At 43.5% G+C, this 20,165-nt stretch overlaps 1 protein-coding gene across 2 annotated transcripts in view; it reads left to right on the top strand.

Annotated features, from left to right (window-relative positions):
- The window catches only part of LOC126285050 (esterase FE4-like), a 131,003-nt gene that overhangs the window by 78,070 nt on the left and 32,768 nt on the right, over positions 1–20,165 (top strand). For both annotated transcript variants that reach the window (XM_049984374.1, XM_049984378.1), the window contains exons 7-8: positions 494–666; positions 16,126–16,291. In XM_049984374.1, coding sequence (XP_049840331.1) covers positions 494–666; positions 16,126–16,291 — 339 coding nt within the window. The remainder of the gene's footprint in view (positions 1–493; positions 667–16,125; positions 16,292–20,165) is intronic.

The raw sequence follows: 20,165 nt of genomic DNA, 5'->3' as shown, positions 1-20,165 counted from the left end.
GGTAGCGTTTGTGAAATCAGAACAGGCTATAGGCCTACTCCTTGAACCGAGGAGGATGAAGAAAAAGACTGAAGAATAGGGAGATAGGGTAAGTAATGAATATTCACTGAATCGAATTGAGGAGATAAGAAAGTTACGAGAAAACTTTACTAAGAGAAGAGATCTGTTGGTAGGACACATTCTGAGGTACCAAGGGGTAGTCTGTTTGGTGTCGGAGTGAAGTGTGGTGGGTAGTAATTGTGGAGAGAGAACAAAGCTGTACAGTAAGTAGGTTCAAACGGGTGCAGATATGTCATCAAGGCAGAGATGAAGAGACTTGTACAGGACAGACTAGCGTAGAGGGCATCATCAAACCAGTCTTCGGACTCCAGACCACAACAACAACAATTAAACAACAATGACTACCATCCGTAGTTCTTTAACACTTCTAACCCGTTGACATTTACTACCAACAACCGTGGCAGGAGCTGTTCAGCCTTTGCTTATTCCACAGTTGCGCTCGTGGAGACGGATATGATGTCCAACATGGCGCGCAATCCCCGCTTGTTGGTTCCCGTCGACCTGAGATGCAGCGAATCCGAGAAGGACGCCGTGGCCGAGGAGATCCGTCGCTTCTACTTCGGCGACCGCGGCATCGGGCCCGAGACAGACAAGCAGCTTTACGACGTGAGTCCTGACACTGTTCCCTTCTCACTGACTTGTCTACTTGCCTTGTACGAAGGTCAGACTCTAAGCCTTTCTTTACCAGCAATTAAATCCCTTCTGGAATTCCTGTTATCTTAAACTAAGAGGGTCATTTCAAACGTTCCGCTCACAATGAGGTAAAATGAAGAAAATGATTTATTTTAGAAAATAACTTTACAGCCTCAGTATAATCTTCATTCTTGCATATGTCAGATTCCCAACGTTTTGACAACTTCTGTATTCCGGATAGGGCATCTTCATTGTTGAGTTGTCTGATTATTCGGGTCACTTCACTGGAAGATTCATCACTGGTATCGAAACGTTTTACACCTTGTTCGCCGGCCGCTGTGGCCGAGCGGTTCCAGGCGCTTCAGTCCGGAACCCCGCTGCTGCTACGGTCGCAGGTGCGAATCCTGCCTCGGGCATGGATGTGTATGATGTCCTTAGTTAGGTTTAAGTAGTTCTAAGTCTAGGGGGCTGATGACTTCAGATGTTAAGTCCCATAGTGCTCAGAGCCATCTGTACCATTTGAACACGTTGTTCCTTCAATATGGGAAACAAATAAAGTCTGGTAGGCTCGTATCAGGACTGTATGGTTCCCATCCATATCTGACGAGCTTTTCTCTCACTGGTAAGGCAATATATTGTGTTGTGTTATCGTGCAAACACCACAAGCAAGCATGTCACACCTTCTTTGACGTATTTTCGGGCGCAAAATATTTTGCACAAACAGCTTGTATTGCGCACCTGTTACAGATATTCCCTGGAGCACTCTATTTACGTAGCAGTGCATTCATATCATAAGGCATACATTGTCATCAGTTTGTTTTGATTGTTGGCTGTGGAATTTTTTTCGGGCATGGAGATTAGGTACTTTTCCATTGTGACCACTATGATTTCAGTTCTGGCTCAAAATCTCTTATCTATGTTTCATCAAGTGCACAGTTCTTTTCAGAAACTGCCCTCCTTCCCTTCGATAACGTTGAAGCAATTCTCCTGCGATCATTTTTCGACCCGCTTTCCGATCTTCACTTGGATCATGCGGAACCCATCTGCCAGCAAGTTTTCTCATCTTGAAGTGACAGACATTTCAGCCTCCCAAGCAATTTCCTCTCATGTATTTCGTCGATCCTCTGTCGAAATGTCATTAATAATAACCTGAGAATTGTAATCTGAGATAGTTGGTAGCCTTCCACTTCTTGGGTTGTCCCCTGTACTTACCCGACCTTCACGGAAACAAGTAGATCACCGTGATGCTGTGCTACGATCCAATGTATTATTCCCACACACCTGTCGGAAAGCTTTGTAAATTTCCGTTCGGTTCCTTCGATTTAGGGATTCGATTTCGATGCAGGATTGCTGGTCATTATGTATAATCCGACCTGACTCGGTTTCAATTTCCGTTTTAAACTGAATTAGTCACGACAGAGCCACACGAACCAAAAAGTACGTATACAACCGTTACGCCTAAATTCTCACTCAAATCGGACATTAATTTCAAGTTGATCACGACCGGGAGGAAAGGGAGTAGATGTGCAGCACTAATAAAAGCTAACCTTTAGCACGCGAGACTGTACAAAACTCCCTACGCACAGGAACGGGGCTGGATATTTAACGGCTGTGTGCCTAAACTCATGTACCTGGTTCTTCCCGCGACGGTTAGCTGCACTGCCTTCTATGATGTGTCCTGTAATAACTATTGTAGAGCAGGAAGAGGAGCCACTCACACCAACAATACCAAGTTGATCTGGTGGAATTTACTGTATTCTGTTAAACATTCACAATTAACATTATTCCACAGTAAACGTGACCAGTATTTGTAATCCAAGTACGTGCCCATTGTGAGGCGTTAGGTTGCTATCTGAATTATGGCATTCAGTGCATAGAATACAAAATAATCATTGTTCAAAGGATAATTTATCAGTCGACAATTGGCACAGTTCTTCCAACAGTACTGAAGAATTCAGTAGCTTATAACACGAGTAAGCGCGTGACCGAAGCGCGACGCGGATGCTCCATAAAATTTCGGGTACGATATACGAACGAGAAAGCACACGGCCTCGTGATATTCAGCCTGTCAAAACGATATGTGTTTCTTTCACTTAGAATTTGCAATTAGAATCATAACAGTCTACTTTTTTTCCGTAACCGTCGAGAGACGGCTGATTGTTCTTCTCTGGACACGACACGAGAAACAGATAAACATCACGTTTTGCATAAACATTGATACTGCGTCGTGAAAACTGAAACTAAACGCAAAACGTGTGTGGCAAATATTTTCAATTACTTCACCATACGTGGTGCAGCCACGGCATCAACGCATCACACCGCCCACGCTTCACGAAAGCTGCACCACGACTCCCCACTGTTGCTTTGGGCTCGGGAGAGAGGCGACTATCGATAGTCAACGATACAACTGTATGCTTACAACGCCACCGTAAAAGTCGGCCATGAAGGACTCTCGAAATGCCCCTCGTCGGTACAATGACGTCGATGTCATATTACCTTAAGTACAAGTATTTGAAAAAAAGTGTTTTATAGTATTTCTTTTATGTATTAAGATTATATTGATTTCTTTCGTTCAGGGCTGCATGTCCACGGCTATGTATGTCTGACCTGGCGTGAAATGGTTGAAAAATAAGCAAGCCATTAACTTAATGTCTGTTTATTGCGATTCAGTTCTGGAACCAGTACAGAAAATTGGATTAGAGATCAACATAAACATCATTTCCTCCCTTTTTATTGCTCATGAAAACCACACATTGCATGTTGTACGACCATAGAGGGAGACCTACGCAGTTGGTGGTCCAGATTGCTGTACACACCGGTACCTCTAATACCCAGTAGCACGTCCTCTTGGATTGATGCATGCCTGTATTCGTCGTGGCATACTATCCACAAGTTCATCAAGGCACTGTTGGTCCAGATTGTCCCACTTCTCAACGGCGATTCGGCTTATATCTTGCAGAGTGATTGGTCGGTCACGTCGTCCATAAACAGCCCTTTTCAATCTATCCCAGGCATGTTCGATAGGGGTTCATGTCTGGGGAAGATGCTGGCCACTCTAGTCGAGCGATGTGGTTATCCTGTAGTTATTCACGAGATGGGTGCGCGAATTGTGGTCCATGAAGACGGACGCCTCGTCAATTGGCTGCCGATATGGTCGCGCTATCTGACGGAGGATGGCATCACGTATTGTACAGCCGTTACGGCGCATTCCATGACTCCCAGCGGGTACGTTGGCGCCACATAATGGGTACGTTGGCGCCACATAATGCCATCCCAAAACAGCAAGGAACCTCCACCTCGCTGCACTCGCTGGACAGTGTGTCTAAGGCGTTCAGCCTGACCGGGTTGCCTCCAACACGTATGCGACGATTGTCTGGTTTAAGGCATATGCGACACTCATCGGTGAAGAGAACGTGATGCCAATCCTGAGCGGTCCATTCGGCATGTTGCTGGGCCTATCTGTACCGCCCTGCATGTTGTCGTGGTTGCAAAGATGGACGTCGCCATCGACGTACGAAATGAAGTTGCTCATCATGCAGCTTATTGCACACAGACTGAGTCGTAACACGACTACGGCTGCACGTGCACGAAAATTATTATTCAACATGGTGGCGTTGCTGTCAGGGTTTCTCCGAACCATAATCCTCAGGTAGCGCTTATCAACTGCAGTAGTTGCCCTTGGGTAGCCTGAGCGAGGCGTGTCATTGACAGTTCCTGTCTCTCTGTATCTCCTCCATGTCCGAACGACGTCGCTTTGGTTCAATCCGAGACGCCTGGGCACTTCCCTTGTTGATAGCCCTTTCTGGCACAAAGTTACAGTGCTGCACCCCAGACAAATACCTTCTGGAAAGATTTCCGAATAGACAAATCTATGTTAGATATTAACAAATTGCTGTCCTTCAGAAATGCCTACTTTGCTACAACCCGCCTGCATTTCAATATCCTGAAAGACGTGTAATTGAATGGCATGTTCACTTTACGACAATATAAGTTTTTACTAGGCTGATTGTGTTTGTGTGTGTGTGTGTGTGTGTGTGTGTGTGTGAGTGTGTGTGTGTGTGCGCGCGAATAGGTTCCTATCGCTTTTGTTTTGCATGTTGGTATTCTGGTTGCTACGGGTTAATTTATCGATTGTAATTTTCTGTTTGCGAAAATCTGAGGGCCAGGATCAGGCGAATGAAGTGCGTGCGCAGTGACTTCCCAACCAAACTCCTGGATTGGGTCTTTTGTCAGTCTAGCAGAATGGCCGGGAGTAGTGGCGTACTCCTGTAATCCAAGCTTCCGGGAGGCCGTTGTGTGGGAGAGATCTGGAAACAACTACAGATTCGGCCGTTTCACGAGCTCAGGAACGGCCGCGGTACCTTCATCGAGCTCTGCAGATCGACAGATGACAGTGTGGAAATTTCGGAGAGCGGTGGCCAAGTGTTAAGAGAAGCCAAACGCACTAAACACATGAACGTCGGGAAACCGAGACACATAACGAAAAGATTGCGGAATGCAGTAGAAATGCGGCCTGGCGTTCTCGTGGAGTAACATCACTTTATGCAGTCTTCCTCGTTGTTGTTCTTGGACTGTGTGTGTGTTTGTGTATGTGTATGTGTGTGTGTTTGAATCTTTTGCATTATGTGCGGCCTAGGGTGGACGCTAGACCATCAAACCCGTGAAAAGACGACAGCGAGGCCCACTTCAAACAATGACAAGCTCGCCATTGTTCCATTATATTATTAGGTTGACGCATTTTTATTTGTAGTTTACTGTTGCTGTTTGAGTTGATGTATTGTCATTTAGAGACAGTGAGTGTTGTACGGCCGGACACTAACGCATTACTTGTTAAGGAACGCCGTTTGTTTTGGGGGGGGGGGGGGGGGAGTTAGCAGTCTACTGTAATACTCTGACTTAGACACACAAATAACAGTTGATCAGTTAAACTCTACAAAATGCTGACTACAATGTTATTGCGGTAGTGTGCGACTTCAGCACAAAAAGATCTTAATTTTACGGAGACAAATTCCTGCCTCCCATATCCGCCGTACGAAAATAAACGAATCTGGGTGTTTTCAGATTCCATTGTCTATTTAAATCAATGAGAAACCACTTTCTGGATGACGGAATAAGACTTCCAAACGGGAAAACTGTTAATAAATCTGTTGTAGAAAGACTGCTCGTATTAGGTGGGCTGAAATCAAGTTGTGTCCGTTAACTCCACTTCATGGGTAGAGAACGCCAAAGGGTTTATTTAGCAATGCAACTTTTTTCGAGTACTACTGCTAAAGCCATGAAGTACCTGATGTCCGAAGAAGAGGAAACAGCAATAAATTTAAAGTTGCAAATGACGCATTTGACTATCTGAATACCCAAAGATTCATTGACAGTAATACGTTATCATCGGATTATGGGATGCACAAGGATATTCAGGAAAGAGTATTAAGGAAAATATACAAGCGTGCCGGAAAAAAATTGGTATAGGTAGTACAGGTCTTATCTCGCAGTTGGGTTACGGTTACGAGAGATGACTGGCTACATAGTGTCACAGTTTGAGCTCATTTTTAATTACTTTAACGGTTTCGAAAGTATTTCGAAGGAAAGGAATACAGTGAAAGCAGTCTGAGATACCGTCCAAACCAAATATAATGAATTTTCACCGCAAATAATCAAACTATATGTTAGAACAAGACTTTTCAATCGCATGCGCTTCCTCAATATGAAGCTAATAATGCAAGAAGAAGCAGCAACTCAAAAGCAAAAATGCCGGCAGTGGCATTCTTCATATACTACTAACATCTAAACAGGTAAATAAACTTTTATTACTAATAATTTTCTGAGAACGTATTGCACTTATAAGAAGTTAAGTGTGCTTAAAAGAGCCACTAGATGTGCCAGCCGCTGCCTCACTTTGCTTCTATAGTGACGTCACTGCACAAGCCAATCGCAGTCCATTTCACTTTTGGGCCCAACCTTCCTTTTAACAATCCCGCTACACATTATTTGTTATGAATAATATTATGTTTGTGCATAAGTGCGTATTGTGATTGCTATGGGTTTATTTATCGATTGTAATTTTTTTATTTGTAAATTACTCTTGCTGTTTGAATTTATATATTGTCATTGAGAGACAGTGAGTCGAGCTGTGGCCGCTAGAAAATGGAGTGCCAAGTGGAGAAATCAGAACATTTCTGACATTTTCTTCTGTTTGCGTTTAATACAGGGTTGACAGCTGCCGAGGTTCAAATGGCTCTAAGCACTATGGGATTTCAATTACCTGTTTTACACACTTTTGTTTCCCGAAAATGTGCATCAAGCCGGTCATGCGCGCCACCTGTGTGCTTCTTGCCGTACTAACTGCGGCACCTGTATATCATTTTGTAATAGTAATGTTAGTGTGCGCACCAATACAGATATTGTGTCATGTGCGGCTCGTAACGCAGTTTTGTAAGCGTGGCCTTATCTTCTAATGCCACGGCGAAGCCAGCTGATGTGCTCAGGAAAGCAAACGATAACCGTCGAAATTTTTTCCGCCGTATGTTTATACGTTCTCGTTGTTACTCTGGCTGTTTTTCACTAGATCCACTTCATGGTTGATGCGTTTGCTTTGGTGTCTAGTTTATATAATATGTGGTTTGATGGGTCACGTATCCAAAACTTTTGGTACATTTTTATAAATTTTAGTTCACGTTGTCTGCATAGTGGTGCAAGGTAGGACCATGCCCTTTCCCTCCATTTGTATCTGACACAATTTTGAAATGTAGAAAGGTCTTGATCGCAGAACACTCAATTAAGCGTTTCAACATTTCGTCGTCACACTAAAGATAAAAATCAAACTTCAGCACAAAGCTCACGTGAACTAAATACAATACAAATCTCATCTCATGCAGGCATCTTTGACTGTGGCGTCGTCTATCGAATAGAACCAGTGCCTGTCAAATATGCCTACATAAGATGGGATTTTTATTATATTTGGTTCGTAAGCTTTGTACTAAACTTTAATTTATACCATCAGTCTGATGACGAAAGTTTGAAACGTGTAACGATTAGGAAGGAATTACGCGATCCAGAGCTTTATATTGGATTGGGAGAAGAGAAGTTTGTAGCACAACTTGACCAGAAGAATGGATCGGTTGGTAGGACATGTTCTGAGACATCGAGGGATCACCAATTTAGTATTGGAGGGCAGCGTGGAGGGTAAAAATCGTAGGGGGAGACCAAGAGATGGCTACACAGCGCACATTTCAGAAGGATGTAGGTTGCAGTGGGTACTAGTAGATGAAGAAGCTTGCACAGGAGAGAGTACCATGGAGAGCTGCATCAAACCAGCCTCAGGACTTATGACCAAAACAACAACAACAGCTTCACATACTACATAAATAGAAACTTCATCTGACTAATCACCGAAACTCATTAACGACCTCTAGCTGCATGGAATGATATGCTGACAGTTATATAACTATAGCTTATCTGCTATAAACAACTGCGAGAGAGAAAATGCTGTGTTATGAAAAACGTGCGGTTCCTGTTTTTTGTTGCGGTCTGTCTCAGCTATGTTGGCAGGGCATTTAGGTATTGTTTCGCCATGTACATAATTTTAAACAAAAACTGTATGGACAGCAACGTTCTGTTTCGTTTTTTCCTAGCATTCACTTTTAATTGAAAACCTATGTATTAAGAAAGTTATTTTTATGGCATATCGGCTTATGATTAGAATGCTGTTACGAAATCTGAATCGTCTGGCACTTTGTAATGGTACTCATTCACACGTAGAAATATGCGAACTAATGTCAGTCTGTCTACCGTCCTCAAAGATCTAGCTGCTGGAGTGGTCCTTCTCATATTCCATATACGAATTATCCCAACCCGTTTACCCATTCATTTTAAGCAACTTCATTTTCCAATCAAGGGTGCGTTTTTGGAATAACAATAAACTAGGCTCAATATCAGATATCCAAGTGCTACACGATCAGAGTGTTTTTCGCATGGTCAGTTGTATGTTGCCCTTTCATCAACCGGTAGTTCAGATAAAGAGTTCATACTCATACCACACAGCAACAAATAAACGAAAAATGCTACACATTCTATAGTTCAGTTTTTGTGTTAAAAACTAAGAAAACTTCTAAAAGAATCAAAATAAAAAATGAAAACAGTGGAGGGCTTTTCATTCACATTCTACATCATTTATTGCAAATTAGCTTTCCATACCTCTAAAGTTAGCGAAGTGGCAACGAGGAGCGAAAATCTGCTCCTTGGTACAATTCGCAGGGATATCCGAGATAAGACGTATATTCAGTTCCCATAGAATTTAGCAACTAACTATATGTCCTTGCATCCTAAGGAAAGTTAAGCAAGAATCTTTGCATACCATCGCTTTTTAAGGTTCCATACTTCAGTCCGTAAAACAGGAATCCTTATAGGATCACTTTGTCAATAAAGCAATTAAGTCATTTTTCTGAGTCAGGGAGTCTAAAAGGTTCAAAAGGCTCTGAGCACTATGGGACTTGATATCTGAGGTCATCAGTCCCCTAGAGCTTTGAACTACTTAAACATAACTAACCTAAGGACATCTCACACATCCATGCCCGTGGCAGGATCTGAACCCACAACCGTAGCGGTCGCGCTGTTCCAGACTGAAGCGCCTAGAACCACTCGGCCACCATGGCCCGCTCAGGAAGTGTAATATAAATGAATCCTATCCAAAGAAGTAAAGCAGTTTCATTAGGTATTTAATACACGAGGGGAAATCAGTAAATCCTTATATTCTAGCCAAGTAAATTCAATGTTAGTTTGTGCTTCTAAACATAAGATAGCGGTGCTTAATTCTGTCACTGACGGAAACTTCCGACAAACGAGGTAAAACATTTTACAACGCCATCTACTGGTTCTTGGGTGTACGGCGAAAATAACAGTTCCATCTATTGTTCTCTGATGTACTACGCCGTCACTTGAAATCGAACCACTAAGCTAATCAGGCTCTTAAAATTTTAAATTACGGTACCTTTATTTGCTTTATCCGATTTTGATAGAATAAAGCCTATGTGTTGCCCCAAACTACTCCTAAGTTACCTGTGAAAAATCTCACGGAAAATAGTGTAGTAGTTTTCGAGATTATGTATTAAAACAGAAAAACAGACAGAGGTGATGGTTTAAGATAAAACTTGTTACATTTTTTTTCTGTGATCCAGTTTTGGTCAAATAAGGACTACACGTTGCCGCAAGCTATTCTCAAGTTACCTGTGTAAACCTAATGAAAACTCCTTAGTAGTTTTGGAGGATATCTTATTCAGACAGGCAGGTACGATGGTTTTGCAGTTTTTTATTAGGATAGATATACACTGACGGTAAAAAGATCGAAGCACCGAAAAATAATTAGTATAAGGTAATGAAATTTCGGGAAAACGTTCGTCTAGATAAAATATTCAAATGGTCACACGTTCATGTTAGTGCGAGATAATAAATTGCAAATGTGAAAGACGGTTACATTAATAACCGGTGTAAGCGCCAGAATGTTCAATGCAAGCATGCAAACGTGAACGCATTGTGTTGTACAGGTGCCGGATGTCAGTTTGTGGGATGATCTTCCGGCCTGTTGCACGTGATCGGTCAGTGCAGGGAAGGTTAATGCTAGCCGTGGATGACGCTGGACTGGTCTTCCGAAGTGCCGCGCGGGGTAGCCGCATGGTCTCAGGCGCCTTGCCGCGGTTCGCGCGGCTCCCCTCGTCGGAGGTTCGAGTCCTTCCTCAGGCATGCGTGTGTGTGTGTTGTCCCTAGCTGCAGAAAATACGAAACTGCGAAGACACCTAAGTGAAATTTTCATATTTTCTGCGAGATTATTGGCGCTCTTGCACCTCATTTGTGTTTATACGACAATATTTATACAGTAGACACTCAATATGATATAATGTTATGCCTATACAATTACGAAACACAAACTGTTTCTAAACAGCGTTTCGAAATATAATATAGCACTGTCTCATTTGTTTGAAAACAGTTATGTGTTTCAGTTTGTCGTGTCTAGTTTACTTGATTTTGTAAACAATCTGATGATAGCCGTAAACAATGTGATGATGCCCCTAAACAGTATCACGCGTCATTGTTATGAATATAATTTCATAACAGAATCTGACTAAGCTCCGTATGTAGGATCACTGTGTCTAGCATGCAGACAGGTTGGTTGTACGCTCCCAACTGGCGTCTTTGTAACCAACACACACCCATCCCTGGGTCTGAGACAAAAGTTTAAGTTGATTAAGTAGTGTGTAAGCCTAGGGACCGATGACCTCGGCAGTTCGGTCCCATAAGACCTTACCACAAATTTCCAATTCGGCCTTCCGGCAGTGTCCCATATTTGCTCGACTTGGGACAGATGTGGTGATCAAGCAGGCCGAGGCAGCATGTCGACACTTAGTAGAGCATCTTGGGTTACAACAGCTGGAATACTTTTCATGGATGGCAGCAAAACGACTCGAATCACCAGATTTGCTGTTAGGGTCAGTGGGAAAACCACGAGAGTGTTCCTGCTGTCATACGAAATGTCACCCTAGGACATAATTCCAAATGTAGGACCACTGCGTCTAGCATGCAGACAGGTTGGTTGTACGCTCCCAACTGACGTCTTTCTAACCAACACACATCCGTCAGTGGCACTGAGACAGAACCAGAGTTCATTGGGAAACACAAAGATATCCAGTGAGCTCTCGCTTGACATCACTGAAATCACAAATCATGGTGGTTTAGGGTCAGTTCACACTACAGAGCGTCTGGCTCGGAGCTGTCCTTGAAGTAACCGACTTGGAGCAGTTCGTTGTGTCACTGTGGTGGCAACTGCTGCCCAAATTGCTTCTGCAGATGAAGCACGAAGCGCCAGATACATTTGCTGAACACTATTTTCTTATCTCAAGTGGCTGCAGGACACTGGTCTTCTTGCGATCATACCTTTTCCTGATCACTGCTGCCAGAAACCATGTACAGTGGTTACATTACTTCCATGTCTTTCTGTAGTATCACACAAGGAACATTTAGCTTCTCATAGCCCTATTACACGACACCGTTAAAACACAGTAAGGTGTTGATAATAGCGATTTTGTGTCTTTAAAGGCATTGTTGACTAACATGAACTCCACCTTCTGTGTTTCCGGCAATTTTCTATGCTGGTCTGCATCTCGTTGTCTGTACCAAAATTGTCTTTATAGCCAGTGATTCATTTGAGCAGAGATGAAAATCAGGGGGAGCCATGTCCGGGCTGTATCGTACAGTGCCCCCAAAATGCCACGCCCGCTAGATGCAAAGTCGCCTGCGGAAGAGTGGGAAAAGCAGCAGTAGGGAGGGGGGGGGGGGGGGGGGGAGATCATTCAGAGCGCTTTACGGGAAATACCGAGAGCTGGAGGGAAGTGCCATTCTAAGCTGAAGGCTACACTCACTTTTTGTTAAATATTAAGTGGGACCCCTCCACGACCATACCTTCAGTGTGACCATTCAAAAACATCTGTTACCTCTAGTCTCTAAAAAGAACTACGCCGAAAATGCGGCGTTTTTTTCACCTTATTAGTAATCATTTGTAATGTTTAGATAAGTCATGAGTGGGGAATTTTGAGTAAAACCAACTTGCTGCCACGTTAAAATTTGCTTCTTTTGCCGAAACACAACTGACTTTACACAGTCTCACCTCATTAACTTGTGCAGACGCTGTTGCGAGAGAACCGATAGAGGTACTCAAGGTACCCTCCGCCACACACTGTTAGGTGGCTTGCGGAATATGGATGTAGATGTAGAATTATGAAACAGTGGTTTATTAAGTGAGGAACTGAGAAAAGTATGGTCAGCATCTTATAAATAAACACATCCTCGGTACAAGGTAAACATGTAATGACTTCACTTATTTTGCTCCAAAACTCCTAGCATTTCTCGTTTCACCACCTATTATTGGCTATCAAAAATTACATTCTTTCATAGTAAGTCTGTTATTAGTCGAATAACACGGTATATAATGCAGTTTTGCACAGTAACCATGTGGCAAAATACTCTTCTCTTTGTGTGCTATCATTTGCCAAAATCTCGTTTCGATATTTCAAACCATTTATGATGTAACCTCCCAACAGTTTGCTTCTGTAACCTCGCATTACAAATGTGACTAACTTCCAAATAAAATTGTGGCTCACATATAACCTTTCAATAATTATCTGACTGTGAATCTAAATGCTGCGTCATGACCCTGAAAAGTCATTCTGAATAAACTGAAAATTCTTACCTCAATTAAGTCGCCAGATAACGCGTATTTATCTGCTCCTATAAGAAATTTTCCTGGCACAGCCTAGTGCAATACCGGTCCCTAGATTTGTCATGTAGAAACAGAAACAACTGATTTTCTGTACGATAATCGGGATGACCATGGACAGGAGAAATTAGTAAAATTTTTAAATTCAGATGAATGATTGTCAAAAGTTATTTTTATATGATAGATTATTATTAAAAGATATTTTGAAACATTTACATGGGACTTGATACAAGAATAGTACAAAATCAGTTGGTACAAATTACATATGCGTGCGGATATGAATATTAAGTCTTGGTTTTACCTTATTCTACATCGCTCACGCACGACCGGCCAAACCACCCACCTGCGAGCTACGACTCCTACTGCTGCCGACACTGCTCTCTGGTCTGGGATTCTATTGTAGCTTACATATTGCAGGCAGCGCGTGAGCAGTCCATCGAAATTACATCTGCTCGAGTGCTCTAGCAATAAATTCCTTACTCATGGACCTCTTACAATCAAATACGAGAAATGTTGTAGATATTTCACTCTGGCTTTATCGCTGGCGCAGTGCGATCGCAGATCAATTTTCTCTAGACAGACAGGGACCTTCAACCGAGAAAATTTCAATGTATTAGCCAAATTTCATACGCAGCAGGGCATGCATGACAGTTATGTTGTGTGGGTGGTCACCTGAACCCAGGGGAAATCTTTCGCCAGGCACCCACACTTGACGAAAAAGGCGAGAGGCACTATTTTCTAGGCATCTTTATGCATTCACTGAGCACTCAGAATTGAAAAAAGGGATGTGACGCTATCTATGGGCTTACTACAGACACAGCCCAGCATATTTCATGGGATTCTCACAATTTCGCGGCCGATTGTTCTGTACTTTCCGAATAGCCCTCGTATATTCAGAGGAACGGAATCGCCTATCCCCTCAATGTTAAAATATGCCTACTACAGGGAACATTTTCTCACAGACTACTGACTACAGACTACAGAGACTGTATGTGGACTGATATATTATAACAATACTGAAACACAAAATTGTTAAGGCTTTCGTGGCCACTTCATGACAAACTGCCTATTGGCTTCTACACTCCTGGAAATGGAAAAAAGAACACATTGACACCGGTGTGTCAGACCCACCATACTTGCTCTGGACACTGCGAGAGGGCTGTACAAGCAATGATCACACGCACGGCACAGCGGACACACCACGAACCGCGGTGTTGGCCGTCGAATGGCGCTAGCTGCGCAGCATTTGTGCACCGCCGCCGTCAGTGTCAGCCAGTTTGCCGTGGCATACTGAGCTCCATCGCAGTCTTTAACACTGGTAGCATGCCGCGACAGTGTGGACGTGAACCGTATGTGCAGTTGACGGACTTTGAGCGAGGGCGTATAGTGGGCATGCGGGAGGCCGGGTGGACGTACCGCCGAATTGCTCAACACGTGGGGCGTGAGGTCTCCACAGTACATCGATGTTGTCGCCAGTGGTCGGCGGAAGGTGCACGTGCCCGTCGACCTGGGACCGGACCGCAGCGACGCACGGATGCACGCCAAGGCCGTAGGATCCTACGCAGTGCCGTAGGGGACCGCACCGCCACTTCCCAGCAAATTAGGGACACTGTTGCCCCTGGGGTATCGGCGAGGATCATTCGCAACCGTCTCCATGAAGCTGAGCTACGGTCCCGCACACCGTTAGGCCGTCTTCCGCTCACGCCCCAACATCGTGCAGCCCGCCTCCAGTGGTGTCGCGACAGGCGTGAATGGAGGGACGAATGGAGACGTGTCGTCTTCAGCGATGAGAGTCGCTTCTGCCTTGGTGCCAATGATGGTCGTATGCGTGTTTGGCGCCGTGCAGGTGAGCGCCACAATCAGGACTGCATACGACCGAGGCACACAGGGCCAACACCTGGCATCATGGTGTGGGGAGCGATCTCCTACACTGGCCGTACACCTCTGGTGATCGTCGAGGGGACACTGAACAGTGCACGGCACATCCAAACCGTCATCGAACCCATCGTTCTACCATTCCTAGACCGACAAGGGAACTTGCTGTTCCAACAGTACAATGCACGTCCGCATGTATCCCGTGCCACCCAACGTGCTCTAGAAGGTGTAAGTCAACTACCCTGGCCAGCAAGATCTCCGGATCTGTCCCCCATTGAGCATGTTTGGGACTGGATGAAGCGTCGTCTCACGCGGTCTGCACGTCCAGCACGAACGCTGGTCCAACTGAGGCGCCAGGTGGAAATGGCATGGCAAGCCGTTCCACAGGACTACATCCAGCATCTCTACGATCGTCTCCATGGGAGAATAGCAGCCTGCATTGCTGCGAAAGGTGGATATACACTGTACTAGTGCCGACATTGTGCATGCTCTGTTGCCTGTGTCTATGTGCCTGTGGTTCTGTCAGTGTGATCATGTGTTGTATCTGACCCCATGAATGTGTCAATAAAGTTTCCCCTTCCTGGGACAATGAATTCACGGTGTTCTTATTTCAGTTTCCAGGAGTGTATTTCGGATTCTTCGGCCGACATTCATCTAATGATTTTGCTGACGTTTCGCCAGCACCAGTGGCTGGCATAGTCAAAAAGAAACCTGCGTAATAGAGAAGCCCTACCGCCTCGGCTGTGTGGATTAGCCAAGATCCATAAGAACAACGTTCCACTAAGATCGATTATTAGCGCTCCTGGCTCACCGACGTATAAACTGGCAAAACACTTGTCATGTCTGCTCCAGCCACACGTGGGGAATACCGACACATACATAAAGGTCTCAGGACATTTCATTGAGAAGCTGAAGAAACTGAAACTTGCACCAAACGACATCCTGATCAGCTCTGGTGTTGTTTCTTTGTTTACGAAAGTGCCACAAAGGTCTTCCATGCATGTCTCATCACAAGCTATTTAACGTGGAATGGAGATTTCAACGAACAGTTGCCCTACTATTCGTGATGTGCGTTAAACGGCTACTTTCCATACTGCTGGCTGCGTTATCAGTTCAAAGGTTGTAGGAATGCATGTGCATACTAAATCCTGTAGACCATGCCTAGTAAATCACTTGTAGTTTTCAAACCGACTGTCATCTTTCTCACTTAAGAAACAAATTATCGAGATATGTTGTTACGTGATTCATGCATTGTCACGAGTTGTGTATGCAGTACTTGGTTCTCGATGTTGTTACAGCTGTTTGGAGACACGGTGTTCACCTATGCTGCAGTCAGGGCGGCCAAAGTCCACAGTACTAAGTCTCCCCAGCCAGTGTACTTCTACAACTTCGACAGACCCCGAGAACTTGTTCCTCAAGGACCTCTCATGGGTGAGGCTGCCAGATCCAACGAGAAATTCAAGGGTACTGTATTTCATATATTTGCTTTGCAATGGCTTTTGACACTACGAGTAGAATCTGTGAAAATTGTGCTACTTATAATATAGAATCAAGGTATCATAACGTGTAGACTTTCTCGACCGGCGTCTTCATTACTTAAAACTTTCGGGTGGAGAGGCCGTGGTCGATCTGTAAAACTACTTCTTCCTGACGTTTCGTTGCCAACTGCGGGCAACATCTTCCGAGGTGAGTCAACGGCTGGCTGCCAGGCCGTGGAGGTCCCTTTTATATAGATCACATAGAGGGCAACACCATACGTCACGTGGGGCCGACTGTAAGCCTGACTAACGTTATTATTGTCGGTTGAAGCTAAGATGTTGCCCGTAGTTGGCAATGAAACGTCAGGAAGAAGAAGTTTTAAAGATCGACCACGGCCTCTCAGCCCGGAAGTTTTATCTAATGAAGACGCCGGCCGTGAAAGCCTCCACGTTATCATCAGACGCATCTACAGGGAGGATATGTCGGTTATAGTACGACGACAGGACGGTCTACGTAAGAAGAAAGCTCAACAACTTTGTACGCCCACTTTTGCTACGTTGTCGTGACGCCGGGTCAACTTCGAAGTTTTTTAAGGTGCGAATGCTGTTTCACTTGGTGCAAGCTAACAGTATCTACTCACGCAAGGAAATGGCGATGCTACGGGAGCGGATTCATCAAAGACGTCGAGGACTGGCGGTAACTAGCAGTCAACTGTTAAATCTCCATTTATTTTATAGCAGTGAAATGCAGTTCTGTGACTGGAATAAGGTGGACAGGCTAGCGTTTAGATCTATGGAACTAAGTGCAGAAGTGTCTTCTAATAGGCAGAAGAAGTAGTTCGAGAATTTACAGAATTGCAGACAGGAAACAGAAGGTACAGATGATTCCCGTGTGGTCACTAATCTGTTGGGAAGGGAATTATCTAAGAAAAAAATTTCTGTTCTTTCGGAAGGAGGAAATTTTGCAATTACTCCATCAAAGGTTATAACGGAGGATATTATATATAATATAGAGGCGGGCATTCGGCAGCTGTCACCACATTATGCTGATGAAATCAGGATGGAAACTGCCAGGATAGTACGTAAAGCTAAACCATCCAGCAGGAATTTGTCTCAAGGAGAAAGGAAGATCAATACGGACAGGAATATTACTATACTTACTGCTGATAAGGGTAATGCTGCCGTTGTGATGAAGAGTGAGGACTACCATAGGAAGATCAGTGACCTTTTGGATTCCAACACTTATGAAAATCTTCAAAAGGATCCTACAACGAAGGTGTTAGGAACTACCAATCTATTAATAAAAATTTCTTCCATTCCTACAGATGATAATAAATATCTATGTAAAACGGAAGCTTACTCTCCTAGATTATATGGGCTATCGAAGATACATAAGCCGAATGTCCCATTGAAACCGATAGTGAGTGTTATTGGATCGCCTACTCGAGAGTTGGGTAGACATCTCGCTTCCTTGCTACAATCGCATATTGGTAAAACCGATAATCACATTAAAATTCTGTGCAATTTATTGAAAAATTGAAGGATACTACTGTCAGCCCAGGTGATATCCTTGTTAGTTTTGATGTAGTAATCTTGTTTACTACGGTTCCTGTTGACGAAGCTCTTTCATACGTAGCTGATATGTTTCCCACTGATATACTAGCTCTGTTTCGACATTGCCTGTCCACGACTTATTTCCAGTATGATAATCAGTTTTACGAGCAAACCGAAAGAGTGGCCATGGGCAGGCCTCTAAGTCCAGCTGTTGCTGATCTATTCATGGAATTTTTGAATGGCAGGCGCTGCAGTCTGTCAGTAAAAGCCATTTGAAGTGGTATCGGTATGTGGATGACACTTTCGTGGTATGAATCGCAGTGAAGAGGGATTGTATGGTTTCTTGGTGCACCTAAATAGTATTAATCAAAAGATAGAATTTACTGTGGAGAAAGGGAGCAATGGACAACTAAATTTTTCAGATGTATCAGTAATTTAACGGTCAGATGGGAGTCTAGGACATAAAGCGCATAAAAAAAGATACACACACCGACCGTTACCTCCTTAAAGGTTCGAACCATCATTCCAGGAAGAAGAGAGGTGTCAATAAAACATTGGTGGACAAAGTTAATAAGATCTGAGAGCCAGTTTATTTGCAAGATAACCTAAATCATTGGCGAACAGCTTTTAAGAGAAATAGATACGCTGACAACGAGACAGATCGAGCAGTTCGTCCCAGAGGAAAAGTGTCTGACAACATTCAGCAACAACAACTTTCATCTGGAAAAGTTTCTCTTCCATTCGTTTGCAGTATTATGGACCGTATTGGGAAACATCTGGCCAAGTTTCAAGTTGAAACAATCTTTAGACCCACCAAGAAGGTTAGCGAGTTTTTAAGATCGGCGGAAGACACACAACACCCTCTTGTCTTAACAGATGCCCTATCATCCTGTCCTCCTTGTCAGTGTTTTCCACATATTCCTTTCCTCTCCGATTCTGCGCAGAACCTCCTCATTCCTTACCTTATCAGTCCACCTAATCTTCAACATTCGTCTGTAGCACCACATCTCAAATGCTTCAATTCTCTTCTGTTCCGGTTTTCCCACAGTCCATGTTTCACTACGATATAAAGATGTACTCTAGACTTACATTTTAAGAAATTTCTTCCTCAAATTAAGGCCTTTCCTGGTCGTTCACTCTTATTATTCCCTCTTGGCTATTGTAATATTGTACATCACCCGTCTCTCCCTACAGCTTACCCCTATTTTTCTCAGAATTTCGAACATCTTGCACAATTTTAGGCTGTCGAGCGCTTTTTCCAGGTCGACAAATCCTACGAAGGTGTCTTGATTTTTCTTTAGTATTGCTTCCATTATTAACCGCAGCGTCAGAATTGCCCCTCTCGTGCCTTTACCTTTCCTAAAGCCAAACTGATTGTCACCTAGAGCATCCTCCATTTTCTTTTCCATTCTTCTGTATGTTATTCTTGTCAGCTACTTAGATGCATGAGCTGTTAAGCTGATTGTGCGTTAATTCTCACACTTGTCAGCTCTTGCCGTTTTCGGAATTGTGTGGATAATGTTTTTCCGAAAGTCAGATAGTATGTCGCCAGACTCATATATTCTACACACCAACGTGAATAGGTGTTTCGTTGCCACTTCCCCACCAACGATTATAGAAATTCTGATGGAAGGTTTATTCCTTCTGCCTTAGTTGATCTTAAGTCCTCCAAAGCTCTTTTAAATTCTGATTCTAATACCGGGTCCTCTATATTTTCTAAATCGACTCCTCTTTCTACTTCTATCACATTAGACAAATCTTCTCCATCATAAAGCTTTTGAATGTATTCTTTCCACCTATCCGCTCTCTCATCTGCATTTAACAGTGGAATTCCCGTTGCACTCTTAATGTTATCATCCTTGCTTTTAATATCAACGAAGGTTGTTATGACTTTCCTGTATACTGAGTCTGTCCTACCGACCATTTTTCGATTTCTTCAGATTTTTCATGCAGCCATTTCGTCTTAGCTTCCCTGCACTTCCTATTTATTTCATTCCTCAGCGATTTGTATTTCTCTATTTCTGAGTCTCTCGCAACATTTTTGTTTTTTCTCCTTTCATCGATGAATTAAAGTATTTCGTCTGTTACCCATGTTCCTTCGCAGTTACCTTCTTTGTACCAATGTTTCATTTCACAACTTCCGTTATTATAATTTTTGGGGATGCCCATTCTTCTTCAACTGTATTGTCTGCTGAGCTATTGCTTATTGCTGTATCTATAGCCTTAGAAAACTTCAAGCCTATCTCGTCATTACTTAGTACTTCCATCTCCCACTTCTTTGCGTATTGATGCTTCCTGACTAATTT

The sequence above is a fragment of the Schistocerca gregaria genome, chromosome 1, assembly GCF_023897955.1.
Source record: "Schistocerca gregaria isolate iqSchGreg1 chromosome 1, iqSchGreg1.2, whole genome shotgun sequence".
NCBI classification, from domain to species: Eukaryota; Metazoa; Arthropoda; class Insecta; order Orthoptera; family Acrididae; genus Schistocerca; species Schistocerca gregaria.
This window is presented reverse-complemented; position numbering and strand designations above follow the sequence as displayed.